Here is a 24,912-nt window from a genome sequence, read left to right as displayed (position 1 = left end):
CTTTCCACTCATTTTCTCATCTCGCCTCAATTCTGTGATGGTGTCCTCCAGCCTCTTGTGTCTTATTTCCCTGATAAATTAGAAGTAATCAGGTGAGGACTTCCTACTCCCGAAGTCTCCCGGGGCTGCCTGCAGGCAGAACCTATATTTTATCTTCTCTCTTGGTCCCAACTCTCTTGCCCCCATCTTCCCTTAATCCTGCCATCCCTTCTTGCCGCGTCTGTTCCCCCAGTAAAGAATGGGTCCCACCACTGCCTTGGCAGGCTGTCATGTCTCCTTTTTAAATGCAAACAAGGACAGACGTACTTCCTTGGGTGCCATATTCCCTGCAGCTGCTCTGTCTTTCCCGTCTTTACAGTGAACCTCCCTGCAAGAATGTTGTGGAGGCGCCACATCCTTACCTCCTCTTCTGTCTTTGTTTGCAGTCCAGAGGCATTTGTTCTCAATGCTTTACTGGGAGTGTCTCTATCTTGCAAAATCCGCCGGCCAATTTTATTCTTATCTGATTTTCTCTACAGCATTTGGCATCCCCTCCTTGAAACACCTTTTCTCTTGGCTTTTGGATCCTGCTGCCTCGCTGGCTGCTCTTTCCCAGTCTGTTCCACCAGTTCCATCTACTTTAATGTTGCCCCGCCCTCTGCCTTCTCATCCCTTTACCTCATTATCTACCCTTTCTGCCTCGGTGATCTCTACCAGTCTCATGGCTACAAACAATACCTGTATTTCGACAATTCCCGAGTATCTGTCCTAGTCACATTCTCTCCTCTGAGCTCCATATATCTACCTGTCTCCAATATCCTATTTGAACATTTAATAAGCAAGACCAATAGAACTTTTGATTTCTGATCTTTGTCTTTACCCCACAAATCCATTTTCCACCCAGGCTTCTCTATCTCAGTTATTGGCATTGCTCAAGCCATAAAGTAATTGTAATTGATTCTGCTTCTCCCACCAGTTTCTAGCCCTTAACAAGCTGGCTTGTTCCTGAAATAAACATGAATCCAACCACTTCTACCCCCTTTGCCTTTACAACTAGCAGCTTAATCCAAGCTAGCAACTTCTTGCTTGGACTCCTGCAATAGCTTCTAAATCTTCTCCCTGCTTCCACAGTTGCCTGTCACCTGCTGCGGTCTTCATCTTCACCAGAGCTTTAAAAAGATCACTCAAGGGATTTCCTGGGCAGTCCAGTGGTTAAGACTTTATGCTTCCAATGTAGGGGATGTGAGTTTGATCCCTGGGAGCTAAAATCCCATGCGTTGCACAGAGCAGCCAAAAGATTTTAAAAAAATTTTTTTTTTAAATTGAAATAAAAAATATTTAAGAAGATCACTCAAAGTGTCATACTAAGTGAAGTAAATCAGACAGAGAAAAACAATTATGTAATGTTGCTTATATGTAGAATCTAAAAAATGGTACAAATGAACTTATTTACAAAACAGAAATGGAGTCACAGATATAAAAAACAAACATAGTTACTGGAGGGAAGGACGGGCAGGATAAATTGGGAAGGTGGGATTGACATATACACACAACCATGTATAGGGCTTCCCTGGTAGCTCAGTTGGTAAAGAATCTGCCTGCAATGCAGGAGACCTCAGCTTGATCTCTGGGTTGGGAAGATCCCTTGGAGAAGGAAAAAGCTACCCACTCCAGTATTCTGGCCTGGAGAATTCCATGGACTGTATAGTCCTTGGGGTGGCAAAGAGTTAGACACGACTGAGAGACTTTCCGGAGAAGGCAATGGCACCCCATTCCAGTACTCTTGCCTGGAAAATCCCATGGACGGAGGAGCCTGGTAGGCTGATGTCCATGGGGTCGCTAACAGTCGGACATGACTGAGCGACTTCCCTTTCACTTTTCACTTTCACGCATTGGAGAAGGAAATGGCAACCTACTCCAGTGTTCTTGCCTGGAGAATCCCAGGGACGGGGGATCCTGGTGGGCTTCCATCTATGGGGTCCCACAGAGTCGAACACGACTGAAGTGACTTAGCAGTGAGAGACTTTCACTTTCACAACAATATATAAAATAGATAACAAATAAGGACCTATGTATAGCACAAAGAACTCTACTCAATACTCTGTAATGACCTGTATGGAAAAAGAGTCTTAAAAAAGAGTGGATATATGTATATGTAAAACTTATTCACTTTGCTGTACGCCTGAAACTAACACAACATTGTAAATCGACTATATTCCAGTAAAAAAATTAATAAGAAAAACATTCACATAAGAACATGTCATCCCCAGCTTAAAACTGTCTGATGAGTTTGCGTTAGTGTTGGAATAGAATCCATGTGCCTGACCATGGAACGTGTAGTCTGGCCCTTGCCTGCCTCACTGACCTCATCTTCCTCTGCCCTCTCTCTTTCTCTCTAAGCATCAGCTGCCTCCCTACCTTCCTTGCTATTTCTCAAACGGGTCAGACTTGTTTTTGCATCCAGGTCTTTCCATCTGGGCTTACTCATCCTGAGACACTCTCTCCACAGGTTGTCATTGTTGTGTAGTCACTAAGTCGTGTCTGATTCTTTTTCGACCCCGTGGACTGCAGCCTGCCAGGCTCCTGACATGGGATGTCCCAGGCTAGAACACCGGAGCTGGTGGCCATTTCCTTCTCCAGGGGATCTTCCTGGCCCAGGGATCAAAGCTGCATCTCCTGTATTGCAGGCAGATTCTTTACATCTGAGCCACCAGGGAAGCCCTATCACTCAGATTTCTGCTCAGATTCATCCTTTCAAAAATCACCTCCCCATCACCACCCCATCACGCTCCATCCATTTCCTCTGTTTGAATTTCTTCACAGAACTCATTTCAGAACTTGTATTTTGAATTTTACTTGTTTGTTTTCTTTTCCCCTACTAAAATAGGAGCACTCTGATGGCAGGGATTTTTGTCTGTGTGTTCTGCCTTGAATCCCCAACACATAAGGATCGTGCTAGCCCACGTAAGGACAGTGATAACACAGCAAAGAAATATTTTTGTAATGAACGCATATGAAGACCAATCTCCAAATGGCCAGCGGGTGGTATTGGCATTGAGAAAATGCCTGGTTAGTTAATGAAAGCTTTAGACCAAAAAAGAATTCACCAGCTGGTGAGTTGGAAGGAAATGTTCAATTTGGGCATTTCTTCCCATGGTGATTTATCAAGATGAATAGCTATTCAGTCTCCCACTCGTTGGTCCTTCTCCTGTTTGGATGTTTTTGCATTGCTGATTCACATTAGCATTTCATATGTTTTGATTTGGGAGAGAGAGTTTCATCTTGATGAGCCTCATTTATACCTTGTTTTGTACCTGAAACACAGCCTGGTAGCTCACGCACCCTGTATCTGTGCTCATGGCCACCAGGGGACACTGTTGAGCTGTTTGAATTCATTGAGACCCTGCCTGCCTGTTTTCCGTCTCTATCCCACTTTAAAGAATTTGCAATTTTTAAAAAGTGTGAAAGTTCTAAGCAAACAAACAAGAGAAAAACAGACTCCAAGCCCTCTCTTTAATGAAGAACAGATATGCTTCGTTGCCTAAGATGTGACTCTTTTAGTAAAATCGTAAAATTTGAATTTTACCAGAAATGTGAGGCAAGGGGTTTGGACCTGGAATACGCAGCAGCTGGTTTCCCAGAAGAAAAGTGCATGGAATTTCCATTCTGAGTGTCTTATGTTAAGTTAAATCTCGCTGATGGGAACAAGATGAAAGCATGCGCTTTAAATATATTGCTGACCTCAGAGGAGAATGAAAGTTTTCGGAATGTTGAAGGACAGAGGCAAGTGTTGCAGTGAAAACAAGAGGGTGCTGGTGAGAAGGGTGGTGAGATGAGAGGAGAGCGCAGTGCTTCTGACTCATGGCCCACACGCTTCCGCAGGCAGCCTGTTGATGGGAATTCCTCAGAATAGCCCCACCATTCATTCATACACCCTTTAGGTCAAGGGGAAGAATGAACGTTCATCCTTGATGTAGACCCAAAGGGTCAGAAGAGCTGTCATACACAGGACATGCTGTTTTCTGTTGTTGCTCACTCAGTCATGTTCAACTCTTTGAGACCTCATAGAGGTCACATGCCAGGCTCCTGTGTCCTCTGCTATGTCCCAAACTTTGCTCAGATTCATGTCCATTGAGTCAGTGATACTATTTAACCATTTCATCCTCTGCCACCCGCTTCTTCTGCCTCCAATCTTTCCCAGCATCAGGGTCTTTTCCAATGAGTTGGCTCTTCACATTAGGTGGCCAAAGTATTGGAGCTTCAGCTTCAGTCCTTCCAATGAATATTCAGGGTTGATTTCCTTTAGTATTGACTGGTTTGATCTCCTTGCAATCCAAGGGACTCTCAAGAGTCTTCTCCAACACCACAGTTCAAAAGCATCCATTCTTCAGTGCTCAGCTTTCTTTATGGTCCAACTCTCATATCTGTACATGACTATTGGAAAGACCATAGCTTTGACTATATGGACCTTTATTGGCAAAGTGATATCTCTGCTTTTTAATATGCATCTAGGTTTGCCAAGTCAAAAAACTTATAGGCAAAATTTTCTTCTTAGAGAGAGGAGAGAACCAGAGTGGGAGAGGTGGAGGGAGGAGGGAAGAGAGGAGGAAAGAGAGAGAGAAAGCCGGTACCTGCAGGTAGATAAACCATTTATTCGACACAATGCGGTGATCATCTGTGGTTGAATAGTCATAATGGAACCAAGAGTGCTGGAAGAGAAAAAGGAAACAAATATGTACAAGAAATCATTTCTTCTTGAGTCTATCCTCAGTGCCAAGACTGGCAACGTACATGAGAACTTCCCCATCTCTGTATTCGTAATAAGGAAAAGAGAATGCACCTTTTCAGATGTTCAGGAGAGCCACTGAAAACACAGGTGTGTCCCGAGTTTTATTGGACTATCCCTTTCGCAGAAAGGTCCAGCCAGGATAGCTCTGATTCCTGCTACAGGACTAGAGACCACTGCCCGCACCTCTGACCCCTCGTCTCTCACTGTTGTGTCCTCAGGAAAGGACCATGCGGGACCAGGTGTCTTGAGTTCTCCTGACGTGGGCTTCTCTTCCACAGACCATCTAAGGGCTGTGAACTCCTGTGTCCGCAGGGAGGGCTTCACCTCCACAGGCTGGATGCAGGGCACCACCCTGGCTCCTGCTGGCCTTCATCCCAGCTGTTTCCCTCTTTGTCCAGGCTCTCTCAGAGTCTTTCATGGACACAGATTCGTTGATGTCTGAGGTCCTCATGTTAGGTCAGCCCAGGATGAAGGCACATATGTCCTTCCATACCTCCAAGGGTCAACTGTTCCTCTATCCCCAGAAATCTCCCAGCTACTTTCTAACTTCAGATCAACCCCCAGCCCCTTAAGGAAATGACTGTTTGGGGATGGATGTCTCCCCACTCTTCTCACTGAAAGCATCTGCACCCCCTCCGAGGCCCCACAGAGACAAGATGGTACACCACAGAGGAAAGTGGGCTGGATGTGTTATTTTCACAATGTTATGTTAACGCTGTGTGAGTGTTAAGTCACTTCAGTTGTGTCCGACTCTTTGTGACCCTGTGGACCAGAGCCTGCCAGGCTCCCCCGTTCATGGGATTCTCCAGGGAAGAATACTGGAGTGGGTTGCCATTCCCTTCTCCAGGGAATCTTCCCAACCCAGGGATCGAACCCACATCTCTTATATCTCCTGCACTGGCGTGTGGATTCTTTACTACCAGTGCCACCTGGGAAGCCCATCCTATATTAATATTAGCTGTTTATAAAATATGAATGGGAAAGCTTCTTTATATTAAAAGCCTAAAAGGCAGGCTTTCTGTGTGTTGGGTGGTTGAAAGGTATACTGAAACATAACAATTAATGCAGCAAATACCTATTGATTGGTTATGTACAAAGACCAGTGCTAAGTGCTGAAGGAGATAACGATAAAAAGAAGATGATTCCTTCTCCTTGGGAAGCCAAGTCTGATAATCTTACTGACAAGGGGCTTGCAGCTCACCTTGTGATACCTGATGACTTACGGCATAAGCTCTATTTTCTCCACTGCTGTCAATTTCAATTTATCATGCCAGCCTGGTGGGCTACAGTCCATGGGATCAGAGAGTCAGACACGACTGTGCCACTAACACACTCACACTGCCTGAGGGTCGTGGTCCAATTAGGAGATGCTGAAGATTAGAAAAGAACCTCTGGGGTATCTTTACTTTTATATATTCACGTGTTAGTTCCTTGCACTTACTTGACGTTTATAGCATAAGGTTGGGACCTTTGCTTAAGTTTGGTGCAGACAAAATTTTCCTTTACTTTTTGTTCATTTCAGTGGGTCTTAGAGGAATAACACATTTGCACTTCTGTTACTTCCTTTCTCTCTTTGATTTTAATGGTTTGCCTACATTAATGATATTAATCTTTTGTTATACCTATTGCACCCCGGGTTATCTACTCTTGAATTTTCTTTTCAGTATTCTTTTTGACATTCAGACATTTTAAGTTTTCATGTAATCAATTCTATTGATTCTTTTATAGTTTCTGCCTCGGGTCATGCCAAGAAAAGCCTTTCCTACTCTGCAATCAGATCAGTTCTTATTCTCTACTGTTTTCTAATGCTTCTTAACAATTTTGCTTTTCACATTTTAGCTTGCACCCATCTGGAATTTGTTTAGATGTGTGGTATAAGGCTAAATTTACATGGTAACTTTTTTCCCCCTAAATGATCAGCCAGGTTCCCCATCACCTTTGGAAAGACTGTCCATGCCACACACTATATTCTCATTTATTTATTTGGGTCTCTTTCTTGATTATCTAGCTTCTTCCATTGCTTTGCCTACCCTGTGCTTTTACCTTCATATTTTAGTTATTGTAAATTTATAGTATATTTAATATTTTGGGGGACAGGTTCTGCCTCATTGCTTTTCTCCTGAATTGTCAAAGTTTTCTCAGCCTCCGTAATCCCTTTGTCACTTACTTCTAGGAGAGAATGGACGTTGTTGGCGTCTAGGAGCGGCAGTGAATGTCTTCCTTCTGGGTCTGCCCCCAGAGCACATACTCAGGGTGAAAAACTCCAGCCCAGACACAACCCATTTCTTGCCTTGGGTCTGATTTGGTTTAAATCAGTAATAGGCCAATGGAAAGGAGAGCAGACCAGCCAAAGACAGCAGTTTGGGGAGGGGAAACAGCATCTTGGAAAATATGGCTAGAAGTAAAGTTATCCACCTGCAATGCGGGAGACCTGGGTTCAATCCCTGGGTTGGGAAGATCCCCTGGAGAAGGGAAAGGCTACCCACTCCAGTATTCTGGCCTCGAGAATTCCATGGATTGTATAGTCCGTGGGGTAGCAAAGAGTCGGACACGACTGAGCAATTTTCACTAAGGTATTTAACCTCAAAAATGCAGCAAAGAAACAGTCTACTCAAGTTCAGGCTTTTGTATTCGAGAGAAAAACAGACTATTTATAAGGTGGGGAAGGTGGTGAGCAGGCAGAACAGAAAGCAGTCTGGAAGTCATGTGTTGACTGAATCACTGGATGGTTGTGGGGCTGAGAGGGGCAATGTGGCCCAGAACAACCGGCGGGGGGGGGCCTCCCTGCCCTGCTGCGGGCCGCCTTCCCTAAACTGGGGGGGCCTCCCTGCCCTGCTGCGGGCCGCCTTCCCTAAACTGGGGGGGCCTCCCTGCCCTGCTGCGGGCCGCCTTCCCTAAACTGGGGGGGCCTCCCTGCCCTGCTGTGGGCCGCCTTCCCTAAACTGGGGGGGCCTCCCTGCCCTGCTGCGGGCCCGCCTTCCCTAAACTGGGGGGGCCTCCCTGCCCTGCTGCGGGCCCACCTTCCCTAAACTGGGCAAGTGCTTTGTTCTGCTGTTCCTGGAGTAGGTGAGAAACTGGGTGGTTTTAAAAGGTTCGCCAAGAGATTAGAGGACCTAGAATTATTCATCTCAGAGAAAAGCAAACAGAGGAATAACTTAAAAGAGCCCGAGGAGGGTTCTCACACAGGAAAGAGTAAACAGTTAATCTCCCTCTGGGCTGAAAACAGGAAATGTGTGATGAAAACCACTTACTTTCCTTGTGAGGACGAAATGTCACCAAGGAAAGCGCCTTTCAGTGATAGCCTGAGGGCCCAGTGTAGAGCTGCTTGGAATGTTCCTGTTCCCTGGTGGGGAACCTGGTGGGGCTTTTCAGTCTGCATTTCCCTTCTCCCCATTGCTGCAGGAGGCTAGCCACTGTCTGCCTCAGGGGTGTTATAGAATTTCTTTCTGGCCGCCTCTTGGAAAGATGGTGGACTTTTCAATACTGTAGGATGCTGTCTTAACTGTAAGTAGAGACTGTTCCAAGTCATCCCAAGGGCCTTTAACAATGCCACAGATTTACAGAAAACATGATTTGTATGGCCACTGTATCTGTGTGGTGTTGGAAGGAATTCTAGACTTAGTGTTTAATAAACACTATAGGAAATTCTCACTCATCCACCTGGTCTTAGATTCCTGGGTGTCCCGGTGATCCACTCTGGGCCCTCATCTTTTCTCAGATGCCTTTATACCATCTCTCTGGGCCGCCGTGTGTGCGAAGTTGGTTCAGTAGTGTTTGACTCTTGGCAACTCTATGGACTGTAGCCCACCAGGCTTCTCTGTCCAAGGGATTTCCCAGGCAGGAATCCTGGAGCGGGTTGCCATGTCCTCCTCCAGGGCATTTTCCAGACCCAGGGATTGAACCCATGTCTCTCATGTCTCCGGCACTGGCAGGTGGGTTGTTTACCACTGGTGCCACCTGGGAAGCCCCTTCTGTTGATGACTGACTCCGTGTCACCTTCACAGTTTGCTCGTAAGCTCTGGACCACATTTCTAACTGCCTGCTGGATGGTTTCACAAGGAATTCAAACCTAACAGGTCTAGAAGTGAGGTGCGGCTGAACCTTCCCCCAGACCTTGATGAATGATGTATGTAACCACTGACTCAGCGACCAAAACCAAAGCCCAGGTTCCTTCCCCTTCCTTATCTTGCGCCACTTTCCGTTCCGTCTCTGCCCCACGTATCTCCTCCATCTGCCCTCTCTTTTCCATTGTGAGCATCATCACTTGCTTCAGGCCTCAGACACTTCTTACCCAGATTTTGGACAATCTATGCTTTTGCTCTTTTCCAATTCACCCTCCAGCTGGCGGTCTAAATTGTCTTTCTAAAATATACATCTGCTAAGAATCTTTAGATGACTTCTCCTTATTTACAGGACCTCAGATCTGACCTAGACACACACCGCTTAATTTTTATTTACTTATTTATTTAATTTTGGCTGCAGTAGGTCTTCCTTACTGCGTGCGGGCTTTCCTTAGTTGCAGAGTGGAGACTGCCCTTTTTGTGTTGCTTGGGCTTCTCAGTGCGGCGGCTTCTCTTACTGCGGAGCACAGGCTTTAGGCACATGTGCTTCAGTAGTTGTGGCCTGTGGGCTTAGCTGCTCCTCCGCATGGGGGATCTTCCCGGACCAGGGATCGAACCCGTGTCCCCTGCATTGGCAGGCAGATTCTTATCCACTGTGCCACCAGGGAAGTCCTACATTTCTCACTTTATTTTCTGCCTCTGCTGAGCTGGAACTCAACCTTTTGGCCAACACTGAACTCCTGCTGTTCTCTCTCTGCACGCACTCTCTCTCATCTCCCGCCTCTGAGTATATCAGTTTCTGTATTTGATAGGCTCACCCCACTGCCCTGGGTCAGGCATTCTTCCCCTGCATTCCTACAACTCTTATTATCATAACTCCAAGCACCACCTGTTTACAAGACTCTGCTATCAAACTCTGAGCTCCTGGAAAGCAGAAACCATGTCTTCCATGGCTGTTTCTCCCAGCCTCACATAGAGGTGGCTAGTAAATATTTGTTGAAAGGCAGTGTGTAAATAGCATATTTAGTAGAGCTTTAAGACCTATCTTGGAAGGTCTAAACTTTTTTTTAATTATAATTTGAATTGAAAATTTCTACTCTAAATCTATTTTCTAATTGGGTAAAAGAATCTTGAGTGTCTGTTTTGACCTTCTAGTTCTTAATTTCACTGTGGCAACATTCTGGGGAATTTCAGGGGGGCTTCATATTTTATTTTTTCTCTTTCTATCTCTCTCTGTAACTCTCATCCACTCGATAGCACTGTTGAGAAGATTAAATGAGGCGAGGCATATATAGGGCACGTCTATATATGTGTTGTGTGCCCAACACATGTGAGCTGTGTGACCCCCACGGCACAGTGGTGGCTGGTATGTTCATACTGTGAATGTAACTCCCAGTTAGATGATGGAACCCCAGTGTCAACCAGTCAGTGCATTCTCCTCCCCATGAGTAACTGTTTGGAAAATCTGGTTGCTGGGGAAAGCAAGATAAGAGCAGACAGCTGTGTGATTATAAAGGCTCTAGAAGTCTAGGGAATTCCCTCACAGTCCAGAGGTTAGGACTCCACGCTTTCACTGCTGAGTTGCAGGTTCATTCCTTGGTCAGGTGGCTGATTCATGTTGATGTGTGGCAAAAACCATCACAATACTGTAAAGTAATTATCCTCCAATTAAATTGATTAATTAAAATAAAAATAAAAGGATAATCATGCGCGCGCGCACACACACACACACACACACACACCACCCCTGGTCAAGGAACTAAGATCCCACAGGCTCCACAGAGCAGCCAAAATAATAATAATTAATAATAATAATAAACTTTCCCAAAGGATCTAGAAGTCGGATATGCTGGTCTCCTCACCAAACAGGAACCTATCTTCCAAGATATTTGAAATGACCACAGCCTCCACCCTCTGTTTAGTGCTGGGGCATCGCTTTTTAAAAGAATTATAATAAAATATGTACAACATAAAATGTACTATTTTAATCATTTTTCAGGGCACAAGTTATTGGCATTAAGTACGTTCACAGTGGTGTAAACCATTACCATTATCTATTTCAAAAATGTTTTCATCACCTCAAACAGAAACCCTGTTCACCATTAAGCAGTAACTCCCCATTCCCTACCCACACCCTCAGCCCTTGGCAACCTCCCATGTATTTCTGTCTCTATGGATTTACCTGTTCCAGAGATTTCACGCAAGTGGAATCATGCGGTGTTTGTCCTTCTGTGTCTGGCATATTTCTCTTAGCCTCATGTGTTCAGGATTCGCCCGTGTTGGGGCGTGTGTCCGAATTTGCTCGTCACTTCTTTCATGAAAACTTTCCTCTTGATGTCCCATGAGGACCACTTTCTTCATGTTTCTGCTTGTTCTGATCACACCCGTTTTCTTCTTTGCAACATGTTTTCAGAGCCTCCCCTTCCGGAAGTAGACTTTTTCACTGTGCATGGAGGGCCTCTGCCACGCTTGCGACTGAGGAAAGCCACAGAGAAAAATGGACCCATCAGGTGAGTAGAGGCCTCTTTCCCATGGCTGCCCAGTGGTCCCATGGAGTGTTTTGGAAACACTGATTCGAGTGAGAATGAGACTTCTCTCTAGGTGGCTACACTGTGGTAGTTAAGGCAATGGGCCTCTTTTTTTGTTTCCTTGGGCACAGACTGGGCTTCCCTGATAGCTCAGTTGGTAAAGAATCCGCCTGCAATTCAGGAGACCTTGGTTCGATCCCTGGGTCAGGAAGATCTGCCAGAGAAGGGATAGGCTACCCACTCCAGTATTCTTGGGCTTCCCTTGTGGCTCAGCTGGTAAAGAATCTGCCTGCAATGAGGGAGACCTGGATTCAATCCCTGGGTAGGGAAGATCTGCTGGAGAAGGGAAAGGCTACCCACTCCAGTATTCTGGCCTGGAGCATTCCATGGACTACATAGTCCATGGGGTCGCCAAGAGTTGGACATGACTAAGTGACTTTCACTGACTGGGCACAAACTGAGCCTTTAATTCCAACTAGCAGCCTCCTTAGTGAATATAGAGACTTTTAAGGGACCAGAGATGAGCATTTGGGCAGCTAAGCTCGAGAAACTGAATCTGCTCCTTTGGTTATTGAATAAGCATTGTTTGGGTGCCTGTGACATGTCAGGCAGTATCTTTTGCACTCATGCCTCCAGGTATATCCATTAGTGATGGTGGATCAGGAGCATCATTTCACTTGCCAAAGACAGAATGTATTTTCCTTTATTTAAGGGTGACCTTGGGGTGTGTGTAGTGGTTTCTGGGACAGTCATTTGGATAATTCCTTTAATTCATTCAAGTACTGAGATGTGGGTAAGGCATTGCATTGCTAATAACTGCTTCTTGGACTCCAGATAGTATTAGGGTGGAAGTAATTTACATCAGGTGGTGGACTGTGTTGTGTTCAATTAAGCTTTTTATTTACACAGGTCATGGCAGGATTAGGAAAGCAGACATATTCCATTTTTAGAGAGGAAGATTGATGTTCACCTGGGGAGATGAGCAACTTACTGACAGGAGTCTAGAAAAATGGGATAGATGATCTTATCTGCAATACAGAAATAGAGACACAGACAGAGAGAAAAACGTGTGTGGACACCAAGGAGGGAAAGAGAAGGGTGGGATGAACTGGGAGATTGCAGCTGGTTCATATACACTACTGTATATAACATTGGTAACTTACGAGAACCTACTGCATAGCATAGGTAACTCTACTCAGTGCTCTGTGGTGAGCTAAATGGGAAGGAAACCCAAAAACGAGGGGGTATGTATATATACGTGTAGATGATTCTCTTTGCTGTACCATAGAAACTCTTCCAACACTGTCATTATACTCCAATAAAAATTAACTTTAAAAAAGAGGAGATGGCAATATCCTGCTTCCTTGACCTAACCCACACTGCCTGTGGCTCTCCTGACCCTTCAGTCTAATGACCCTACAGTACAATCAGGGTAAAATTCATGAGATATCACAAAACTGTCAAAAGAAAGTCCAGCAAAATTATCTGTGTGTCCATTTATAATGAAACTTGGGCTCTTCGTGTCTGTTCGTTTGAGCCCAGTAAATGCTCAAAAGTCTTTCCAGGCATGTGTATGGCCTAAGTTGTTCTGTGTCTTAGTTCCTGACAAGTTACTGGAAGGCACTGTAATTCTGTTGCTGGAAGGAGAATGGAAGTCGTGACCTCAGGGCCTGAGAGAATGTGCAATACGTACGTGATGTTTAGGCCAGGTAGTTATGTAAGGCAGAAAGAAAAGCCAAGTGACAGTCTACCCTTGTGGCTCTGTGCCGGCCAGTGCCTCCAAAACAGGAAGTGGAGATTTGTGAGTCATCAGGGAGGGTAGTGTTGGGAGAGAGGGGGAAGAGTCCTTCTGAACAGTCATGCTCTCAACAGCCATGACTGCTTCCCCAGTGTCATCGGCACTGATTACCAGCAGGATGTTGAGGTGGTTTCCTTGGCTCGAATACCTGGTTTGAGCTGGGGGAAGCAGCACTGCCAGTGGGTGGCAGCCCAGAGTCTGCTATGTGCATTGTCCAGGATCGGGGTGTGGGGCAGTGGCTTGGGCACTTGGTGGAGTGGGGGCTCCGGCCCCACGCCTCCCCTCCAGGCCCGGGTGATCTTGAGGGATGATGCACCTGTAGCCAGGCTCTCCTTATGCTCATGTCTCCCACACTTGCCAGATTCCAGGAATCACCTAGGATGTTTTATCAGCAACATGAATTCTCAGACTCTACTGGAGATTTTGATTGAGTAGGTCTGGGATGGGGGCTGGAAATTTGTACAATTATCAAGCGACTCGGGTGGTTATGATCATACTAACTGGGGAGACTGCTTTATGCCTCTTGAATGGTACCTCTACTGGGAAATGTTCAGAACCAGATGAGTTCAAGTGAGCCTTGAACTTGCACTTGAACATCACTACCTACATGGTAAGATGAGAGGGACTTGAAGATGTACTTACAGACAGCATGGAGCCTGCTGCCCATTTACTTTTTAACCTGTGTCTGTGATTCATAGGGGTGTCTTCATCTTCAAGTCCCCAGGAAAGTTTGTTGTTATAGGTGTTCCTTTGTAGGCTGTGAGACTTAGTAAATGTTTACTGGTGGTGGCAGTGACAAAGCATTGCCCTGCGGGCTTTACTTTGTTATTTTTGTACAGAGCTCATTGCTGAAAGTGAATCCAGAAACTTTGTGGAAATCAGGGCCCTGAGGACACCTAGGAATTTGGGGAGCCTGGTGGATGGATACTTTCTAAGTCCAACACCCGCTATTAACCTAGTAACTCATGGACTCTTAGCAAGCAGGAGATGGGGCATTAGGAATGTGGAGCAAGAAGTGTATACTTATTGGCAAAATAGAATTACATATGAGTTTGGGAAATTATTAGAGTTTGGGAAATTATCCGAATCATATTTGGTGCTGATGCATGTTTTTCTTCTTTACTGAAATTTCAACTCAAGAAACATCAGTGGGGAGTCAGTCATAGCCAAAGAACTGTGCAAAGATTTGCAAAATGCAAATCATTCAAGTCCTTACTATCAAGCCTGATAGAGAAAGCAGACATCCCAAAACTTACTAGGAGATGAGCCCAAGCAGATGGAAATAGAAAGGAAGATGTGATTTATTCTCAGAGTGTTTTTGTTCTTACACTTTCTTTTGCTGACAGATTTTCTATATGGTGGGATAAATAATACTGAAACATGATAAAATGGCATCAGATTGCTAGTGTGTTTCTTTGTCCACATGTAGGGAACATACAAGATTTTCCCTTTCCAGCTGTTGAAGGATATTGTCAGACTAGATGAGTTCACCGTGACTTTGCACTCCGTGCTTCTCATTCATTTCATAGGAACTTCGGTATCAGTCCATGAACTGGAGGGAGTGTCCGTCACATGAGTTCTGTTTTAGGCTCCTCATGTGATTATGTGGAGCCTTTTGGCAGACTTAGTGCCCTAACTCTTGTAGGCAATAGGGCTCCATGTGACTGCTAAAGCCTTTCCCCAGCCGGACTTTGTTTGCCCACGAGAAAAATCACTGATTAGATCAACTTTATGACACGTATGCTCCAGGCAGTTTCCCAGGTAGCCATCTGCAGCCAGAGCTTAGAGAGATCACTCCCCCAGTGTCATGAAACATGAATACGGTTGGTTTCAACTGGAGTTCCAGGACTGTTGGAGCTGTCAGATCGTGAAGCCCACATGGGCAGGGACTTTTATCCAGTGTTGTATCTCCAGCATCTAGCAAAGTGTTGACCTCATAGCCGGTGCTCAGTAAGTGTGAATAAATGAATGAATGACCCCTCCACCCCCGGCCGCAACCCAAGCAAGGGTCTGATAGACGTTTTCTTTTCTCTTACAGTTCATATCAGGTGTTAGTGCTTCCCTCGGCCCTCCAAAGCACATTTGCTTGTGATTCTGAAGAGGTTGCTTCATTCTTTAGCGAAGCTTCTGAGGCCAGTGGATACGTGACTGCAGAATTGCTGGCCAAGGATATTCCCGATGATGCCATGGAGATACCTATTGGAGACAGGCTGTACTATGGGAAATATTATAATGCACCCTTGAAAACAGGGCATGATTACTGCATTATATTACGAATCACAAGTGAATGGAATGAGGTATATTTCTTTAAAAACTCTTTTGAATTTGATATTTTCCTCTTCATGTGAATTTTAAATATTTGAACATTTGTTTTCCCCATATCTGAGATGAACACTGCATAGAAGAACCATAAACATGTGTTGAACCCTTTCACTTTATAAAGGAGGGCAGGTGAAACCTCTCTGGAGGTGGATAGTCTGAACTTGCTGGGGGAACCTGTTTGAATCTGTGTTTGGACTGAATTTGTTTTGTTTTTTCCTAAGCTTTATGGAATGCCCTCATCCCATTGCATTGCGGAAGCCTGAGCTGGAGTGGAACATCTAGATCTTTCTGGCACTTCCCTGTACTCCTGCCAGGCTGCTGCCTTCCCTCATTCTCTGGGAAGCAAGAGGGAGGGGCAGATTATGCTCAGCACTATTTTCTGGCTCTATTTTCTGCTTCCGTTACTTCCTTGGCTATTGCATAAACCCCACTCTCATCTCTCAATCCTTAGAGAATCTGTGTTTCTAGCAGGGTTCTTTCTTAAGACATGGAAACTCATGAAAAACATGAAAAATATGGACATGTATACTCTTTACAGAATGAATAACTATAATGAGCTAATGGCACCCCACTCCAGTACTCTTGCCTGGAAAATCCCATGGATGGAGGAGCCTGGTGGGCTGCAGTCCATAGGGTCGCTGTGAGTCGGACAGGACTGAGCAACTTCACTTTCACTTTTCACTTTCATGCATTGGAGAAGGAAATGGCAAACCACTCCAGTACTCTTGCCTGGAGAATCCCAGGGACGAGGGAGCCTGGTGGGTTGCTGTCTGTGGGGTCGCACAGAGTCGGACACAACTAAAGCGACTTAGCAGCAGCAGACAAGCAGAATAGCCAGAGCTGGATTGATCAGTCAGAGGTGGAAGAGCTTCTGGAAGGAACATTGTCATGGTTGCCCTGCTGCTGCTACTGCTAAGTCACTTCAGTCCTGTCTGGCTCTGTGCAACCCCATAGACGGCAGCCCACCAGGCTCCCCCATCCCTGGGATTCTCCAGACAAGAACACTGGAGTGGGTTGCCATTTCCTTCTCCAATGCATGAAAGTGAAAAGTGAAAGTGAAGTCGCTCAGTCCTGTCCGACCCTCATCAACCCCATGGACTGCAGCCTTCCAGGCTCCTCCGTCCATGGGATTTTCCAGGCAGGAGTACTGGAGTGGGGTGCCATTGCCTTCGGAGAACTCAAAGTTTGATATCAATTCATATTGGTTGGCAATGAAGACTAGAAAAATTCTATTAATAGAAACATCTCTTGGCTGATGAATTTGAGGCATCTTGCGTGTAAGGTTCATCACGTATTTAAAACTGAAACATGCTATTAAATTTTGTATAGGACACAAGTCAAATGTGCCATTATCATGCTTGATATAAAACTAAGACTATGTCCAAGTAGCAGAAAGGTCTGGTGGTGTTTTGTGACAATTATGTAGGGATTAAGAATTGAAAGACTAAAGTCCAGAATATATTGCCCTTAACTTATTGCAGAGGTCGTTATGACTGAGACAAGGCCTCCTTGCTAGAATATCACCAGGAGATCCTGACTTGGTATCTCTAGCCATAGACAACGCTGGCGGTAGAGTATGTGTGCAATTTAGAGATTGCTCAGAGCTGCTGTCTCAGGCTGGGACTTTGGTCTGGGAGGGTGTATTAGTCAGCTTGGGCTGCCATTTCAAACCTGCCAGTATTGCCCTTACTAGAGCTTTGTAAATTGGTAAGAATGAGTTTTCCAGTCCCCTGTTTTTGTGTTTCCTTTTATGTATCTGCCCCACTAAGTAACATTACCGTGTTCCTAGTTGCCAATACAGAAAGGGAAAGTGAAGTCGCTCAGTCGTGTCCGACTCTTTGCCACCCCATGGACTGTAGCCCACCAGACTCTTCCGTCCGTGGGATTTTCCAGGCAAGAATACTGGAGTGGGTTGCCATTTCCTTCTCCAGGAGATCTTCCTGACCCAGGGATTGAGCCCAGGTCTCCCGCATTGTAGGCAGATGCCTTACCATCTGAGCTACCAGGGAAGTCAGTACAGAAATCTAGGAATAATTCTTGTCTTTCTTTTTCTTATCTTCTTGTGCAGTCCATTATCAAATTCTGTCAGTTATGTCACCTTAACGCCATTTAAAACCATCCTTTTCTCTCTTTCATTAGCACTGTTTAGCCTTTGACCTCCCTGTCTGAACAGCAATTTTCTAACTCATCGCCTGGCCTCTTCTACCTGTACCCTTGCTCCATACTACTGCCAGAGTGAGTTTTATAAAATGTACATCTGATCAAGCCACCATATTTTAATGAGCTCCCTTCTTTATCTGGCCCTGTCTATGTCTCTCCTTTAATACACTCAGTTCCCTAGTAACAGTCTTGCTGTTTGAGGTCCTTTTTCTTTCCCAGTATCTTGAAATATCAGATCAGATCAGATCAGATCAGTCGCTCAGTCGTGTCCGACTCTTTGTGACCCCATGAATCGCAGCACGCCAGGCCTCCCTGTCCCTCACCAACTCCTGGAGTTCACTCAGACTCACGTCCATTGAGTCAGTGATACCCTTCACTTTATTCCTGCATATTATCTTTTATTAAATGCACTTGACGCAAGGCTTCCCAGGTGGCGCTGTGGTAAAGAATCTGTCTGCCAACGCAGAAGACACAAGAGGGTTTGATCCCTGGGTCGGGAAGATCCCCTGGAAGAGGAAATGGCAACCCATTCCAGTGTTTCTTGCCTGGAGAATTCCATTGATAGAGGAGCCTGGCGGGCTACAGTCTGCAGGGCCACAAGGAGTCAGTCAGACACGACTGAACAACTGAGCTCAATAGTGGTCATCTAGAGAAGCATTTGTATGTCCCAAGCCTTCTTATAGCCTTGCCCATAAGATGCATCACTGTCTTGCTGAACCTGGATGTGACCTTGGAATCCTCTTCAACGTCAGTCTCCAGGCAGTCAGTGCCAGTTGCTGAGAGCTGGCAAGGGGAATGGAATTCACTGCCATCCCTGCTCTTTCCCTGGAGTGTGTACTTCCTGAGATCCATTGGAAAGCTTTAGGGTCATCATTCCTAGGGTCACTTCTGTCTCTGTTGCCCTGCCAGACCCTTTGAATGCTTGGTGATCATAAGGCTAAATTGTAAGACATTACAGCTGAATGAGACTTTTCTTTTTTGGCCACACTGCACAGCATGCAGGATCTTAGCTCCCTGACCAGGGTTTGAACCAGCAACCCCTGCAGCAGAAGCACAGAGTCTTAACCACTGATTGTTTTTGCTGTTCAGTCACTAAGTCATGTCTGACTCTTTATGACCCCATAGACTGCAGCATGCCAAGCTCCTCTGTCCTCCACTGTCTCCCAGAGTTTGCTCCAATTCATGTCCATTGAGCTGGTGATGCTATCTTAACCACTGAACCACCAGGTAGGTCCCCAGGATGAGACATTAAACATCATGTTGTCCAAAATAAGAGATAAAACCCTGCAACTTGGAGGGCAAAGGTGTGTTATTTAAACAGACATCACATACCGCCCAGTTATATCTGTTGCTGTACTTTCCTTTACAGGTGAGAAGAAGTGCCTGTGCAGTCTGGGCTCATGTAAAAGGTAAAACCATTTTCTGTCCTCATTTCTCCTCTGTTCACTCGGCAGCATCAAGTGTCTGTTAATGAGATTTCTTTTTAAACTGTCACAGGCGATGGAAGCACATCTCAGACTAGCCATAGCTGAAAAGGACAGGGGTGGTGGGAGCGCATGGAATCAGAACCCGAGTGGCATCATCAGGAACTGGGACTGGGCACTTAACACCACGAGTAGGACTCTCCCTTTCTCTCTGTCTCTTGCCTCCTCTGTTTCTAAGTGTGAGCTGGCTTCACTTTCTTCTACTGTGAACTACATGGTGGGGTGGGATGGGCAGCAGCTGCCCCATGTTAGCCACGTCAGTGGGGACAGACAGTTTTTCAGTTCCAGGAGTCTCCTCTCCTAGGCAGGTGACTATCCACTGGATGAATCACTGTTAAGAGGAGCTGGGGTAGTGTGATCAGCCTACCTGGGGTTTGGGGCTTACTGGCATGGCTTGCTGGGGGTGCAGATCAGTGTGATGGGCAATCCCAGAAGAGCTGCATTGAGAGGGGCATAGGATCCCCATCAGGAAAAGAGGAACAGCAAACCATGTTGACAGACCAAAGCAAAGAGCTACAAACAGTCCACTGCTTTCCACCATTTGGCTACTTCTCATGCACACGCACACACACACACACACACACACACGCACACACACACACACGCACACACACACATGCACACACACATGCATGCACACACACATGCACGCACACACGCATGCACACACACATGCACGCACACACGCATGCACACACACATGCACATGCACACACACATGCACACACGCATGCACACATACACACACATGCACACGCACACACACATGCGCACACACACACATGCACACGCACACACACACAGACACACACACTATTTGGAAAAACATCCTCCATTAAGAAAGTGGAATTATCCTCCATATAACCAAAAATGGAACCTAGGAGGAAGACAGTCCAAAGGTGGATCTGCACTAAATCCAGGTCCAAGACCAAGGGATGATCCATTCCTATTGACTTACTTAATCTAGATGTGCTTCTCATGATCTGCTTAGCAATCTGTGATTAAATGGCAGATTAAACTGTTCTCAAATCACAATATATAATACGCAAGGGAAAGGTGGATAATCACAATAAATACATTTATTTAGAGAGGAGGAAAAGGGCTTCCCTGGTGGTCTAGTGGTTAGGAGTCTGCCTTGCAATACAGGGGACACTGGTTCAATACCTGGTCCTGGAGGATCCCACATGCTGTGGGGCAGCTAAGCCTGTGAGCCACAACTACTGAAGCCCGTGCTCACTGGAGCCCGTGCTCAGCAACAAGAGAGACCACTGCAACGAGAAGCCTGTACACTGTGACTGGAGAGTAGCCCCTACTTGCTGCAACTAGAGAAAGCCCTCGTGATGCAGTGAAGACTCAGCACAGCCAAAAATAACTAACTAAATAAACAAAATCATTAAAAAATGGGAAGAAAAAATAAAGAACCGTGCTGTGCAAGACTTCCTTGGTGGTCCAGTGGTCAAGGATCTGCCTTCTGGTGCAGGGGACACAGGTTCGATCTCTGGTTGGGAAACTAAGATCCCACATGCTGCAGGGCATGCCCGTGCTCTGCAGCTACTGAGCCGGCCACACTCTAGAGCTCATGCATTGCAACTAGAGAAGCCAAAAATGCAACAACTAAAGAAGCCTGCACACTGCAACTCAGACCCAGCACAGCCTGCTCCCCGCCCCCGCCCCCTGCCCTGGCCTTCTCATGCAGAAGAACCATGCGGTTGCCAGGGGACCAGTACCAATGACCCCATCCTGCTGGACAGGAAAAGCAAGCCTCTCCTGGGCTGGCAGCAGAGTGGGTCACCTGCTCAGTCAGTCTGGCTGCCTCAGGCTCTGCCTGATTGATGGGGGAGCACCTTGTCCCTTTGCTCCAGAGCTCTCCCTAGAGATGCAGCGGGGAGGAGCCTGCCAAGGACCCTACAGCTCAAACCTTCTGTTTCTGGGGGGCAGTGATCCGGGTGGAGGAGTTGCCTTAGGGATTGAGCTACCACAGGTCTTGTTCGCCAGGCTGGGATTTCCCTGGCAGGACATTTCTATAAACCAGAGGGCAGCCAGCCACTGGATTTGACTCATAGGAATTCCATTAATTTGTAGCTAATACCAGAAATCTTGTCAAGTTTATGACCTTTTTGAGTCTGGACCTTTTCCTTGTGGTTCATGCATCCTAGCAACTGCCTGAGGAATTCTGCTGTAGCCTGGAGTATCAGTTTAACTCTTTACATCTGTCGCTCACCTCAGAGCAGCATAAAACAATAGGCTGGGTTGGTTAGGAAAAGCCTATATCACCCTGCTTCCAGGAGGGATCCACTAGATGGTGCTTTACAGCTGGGGGATGTGTTACCCTGTCGGTGGAGGGTGCTGCTGCTGCTACACCTAAGTCGCTTCAGTTGTGTCCGACTCTGTGCGACCGCATAGACGGCAGCCCACCAGGCTCCCATGTCCCTGGGATTCTCCAGGCAAGAACACTGGAGTGGGTTGCCATTTCCTTCTCCAATGTTTGAAAGTGAAAAGTCAAAGTGAAGTCGCTCAGTCGTGTCCAACCCTCAGCGACCCCATGGACTGCAGCCTACCAGGCTCCTCCGTCCATGGGATTTTCCAGGCAAGAGTACTGGAGTGGGGTGCCATCGCCTTCTCCAAGGTGAAGGGTACCTAGCAGGAAATGATTGGGAGGAACCTGGAGAACTAAGCTTCCTTCATTTGTCTGAAAGTGAAAGTTGCTCAGTTGTGTCCGACTCTTTGCAACCCCATGGCCTATATAGTCCATGGAATTCTCCAGGCCAGACTACTGGAGTGGGTAGCCTTTACCTTCTCCAGGGGATCTTCCCAACCCAGGGATCAAACCCAGTTCTCCCTCATTGCAGGTGGATTCTTCACTGACTGAGCTATCAGGGAAATCTGCTTATCCCCTAAACTCATTTCCCATTTTTTAATCTCTCATCACACCAACTTCAACAAGGGTAGCGCACATGGCTTTTCATCTGGGCATTGAGCGTTACCTGACTGTCATCTGTCTTGGATTGTATATTGCCAGGTAGTGAGGGCCTCTCTCTCTTTCTTCAATTTTCTTGTGAAAATAATTTACATATAATGTTGTGTGAATTTAAGGTGTTTAGTGTGATTTGATTGATGTATATACTGCAAAATGATTACCGCCATGAGGTTAGTTAATATCTCCATCACCTCGCATAATCACCTTATAATATGTAATTTATATATATATATATAAAATCTGTGTATATATGAATATTTAAGATCTACTCTGCTAGCAGCTTCCAAGTGTACAATACAGTACTGTTAACTATAGTCACCATGCTATACACTAGATCCCCAGACCTTAACCTATGTTACATCTGGAAGTTTATACCCTTTGATCAATATTTCATTTCCCCTACCCCCCAGCCCCTGACAACCACCTTGCTACTCTGCTTCTGTGACTTCAGCTTTCTAAGATTCCATGTGTAATTGAGATCATACCGCATTTGTCTTTCTGTCTGATTTGACTTCACTTAGCATCACAAGTGAGGGCCTCTCTTAACAAAGATGTGCGCCAGTACATTTCTGTTTTCCAGTTAGCTAAGCCCCTTTTCTTGGAGTTGAATGATGGCCACAAGAAACAATTGCATATTCCAACATTTGGAAATTTTTCTACCAATCCATTCCCAAAAGCTTCAAGGGTGGAAAGGAGTTTGTACAAAGAAAAGAGGTGCTTCTATCTGAAAAATGGAGGCATACAAGCATTGTGGATAGGCCCTTCAGAAACAATAGCTTCCAGAATCTACTACTTTCCACAGCTGTTTGGTGTAAGTAACAAACTCAAACTAGATAGAAGATATGGCCAAAGAGATCCAAAGAGCTGGCCACGGTCATTTTACCGAGATTAACAGGAAAGATTTTGCTTTGGAAATATCTAAGTGGTTTTTGGCAGTACCCTTTCCCCCTCATATTGAAAGAGAGTTTGAACCTTTAAATACAAGCTACTAGAAAGCTCTGAGATAATAGAAAACCCACTGTGGTGTTGAAATTCTGAAGGGAACCCTCACACAGATACATCTATGTACAGGGTTTACTTGAGTGGTCACTCACCTGGCAATCTCCTTTTGCAGAAGTTTTGGAGACTGCCTTTTCAGAAAGTAATCTGGAGAGAACTAGGATCCAAATTAGTCCTGAGATTGTTTCGGTTCGCTCGTGCCAACCCACAGCCCCATTCTTGCTTTTGCCCTCCGGTGAATTATACTATTTCACCTTTCATACATTCCCCTAAGAGGGCTTTGTGATGACGACCAGGGAGCCAGCAGTGGGTTTGATGGGAAACCCATCAAGGGAGCTGAGGCCTGAGCTCCCTTGCCTGAGTCCTGCTCATAATCAGTCGAGTGTCTTGTAAATTGTATTTAACTTGGCTGGTTCTACATTGCCTTCCTCCAAGATCTCTGCGATCCTTTCCAGCCACAAAGGACTTCAGCCTGTGTTTTCTTGAATCGTAGCACAAGATCATCTGATACGTGAGATGATGAGAAAGTGTACTTTCTCATCAGGGAATATTCTTTAGTCACAGGCATGAAACCTCTGAGTCATTTATGGCTCCTCCTCTTTCTCTTTTAGCCCACATTTTGCACTTGGGCAGGCCTCTCTGTCATTTCTGTGTTCACTCCCTGAGCAGAGGCCTTTGGACGACTGGCCAAGCCTATTTCTTATCTCCCATCAGAGTGTTCAGGGGTTCCCTCTTCCCTCCAGCCTACCCTACCGCCTGACATGTTAATAATGCGCAGTTCTGATTTTCTGATTTCCCCTGATGGTCTCTCCAGAGTTCTCCACCACTTATTTTTTAAAAAATTATTTTGGGGGGATTTATTTATGTGTCTTTTGGCTGTGCTGAGTCTTTGTTGCTGCACACAGCCTTTCTATAGTTGCAGTGAGTAGGGGCTACCCTTTCTTACAGTGCACAGGCTTCTCATTGCAGTGATTTGTCTTGTGGAGTGCCAGCTCAGTAGCTGTGGTGCATAGTTTAGCTGCTCCACGGTATGGGGGATCTTCCTGGACCAGGGATCGAACCCGAGTCTCCTGCATTGGCAGGCAAATTCTTAACCACGGGTCCTCCAGGGAAGTCCTGCCAGTACTTCTTAGTCTGGTTTCCAAGGCCTCAGTTGGACAGCAATGTACCGTTCTGATTGCATCTGCATTCTTCTCCATTTAAACAATGTGCCCATACTTCTCTGCCTATGTCCCTTCTTTTCTCTCCTTAATGTCTTTGCTCATATGATTCTGTGCTTACTTTCACCTGGATCACCCTATAATCTCCCTGCAATTTCTGTTTATTACAGTCCCTCCTGTTCTTCGAGATTAAAATCAAATGCCATTTTCTCCTTGACACTTTAAGGATTTCCTCAACAGGACAGGATCTCTCTCCCTCCCTCTCTTTAGCCCGTCTATAGTACTTGCAAGCCACTGGTGCACTTGTCTTTTCTTGCTAGATTTCATACCCTTGAGGGACAGCATTTGAAGAGCTAGAGCCGTGCCTGGTAAGCAGTAGGTATTTAACCAAACTTGATTGGATTGGGTTGAAAGATTACTGGGGAACTAGTAATATAGTCTGATGAAAAATGAAGCATAGCAGGTGCAATACTATCAAATAAGCCAGAGAAGATTGACATCCAGATAGAAGCCTAGTGGGTATGTATATGTATGAATATGCTGTGCATGTGTATATATACATACACACACACTCATTTTGAACCTTCATAATTGTAGTAGGTAGTATTCTCTTAATAATACAGCCTCACAAATTCCTGGTCCCTGGGTACACCCA

General features: G+C 45.7%; 1 protein-coding gene across 7 annotated transcripts in view; it reads left to right on the top strand.

Annotated features, from left to right (window-relative positions):
- SUSD1 (sushi domain containing 1) overlaps positions 1-24,912 on the top strand; it is a 154,855-nt gene that overhangs the window by 115,503 nt on the left and 14,440 nt on the right. For 6 of the 7 annotated variants that reach the window (XM_002689945.7, XM_059889564.1, XM_059889560.1 and 3 more), the window contains 3 exons: positions 11,243-11,339; positions 15,194-15,452; positions 19,007-19,046. In XM_002689945.7, the coding sequence (XP_002689991.2) occupies positions 11,243-11,339; positions 15,194-15,452; positions 19,007-19,046 (396 nt within the window). Of the gene's footprint in view, positions 1-11,242; positions 11,340-15,193; positions 15,453-18,762; positions 18,865-19,006; positions 19,047-24,912 lie in introns of all 7 variants that reach the window. The other variant, XR_009495750.1, reaches the window with a different exon arrangement.

Source organism: Bos taurus, chromosome 8 (genome assembly GCF_002263795.3).
Source record: "Bos taurus isolate L1 Dominette 01449 registration number 42190680 breed Hereford chromosome 8, ARS-UCD2.0, whole genome shotgun sequence".
Taxonomy (NCBI): domain Eukaryota; kingdom Metazoa; phylum Chordata; class Mammalia; order Artiodactyla; family Bovidae; genus Bos; species Bos taurus.
This window is presented reverse-complemented; position numbering and strand designations above follow the sequence as displayed.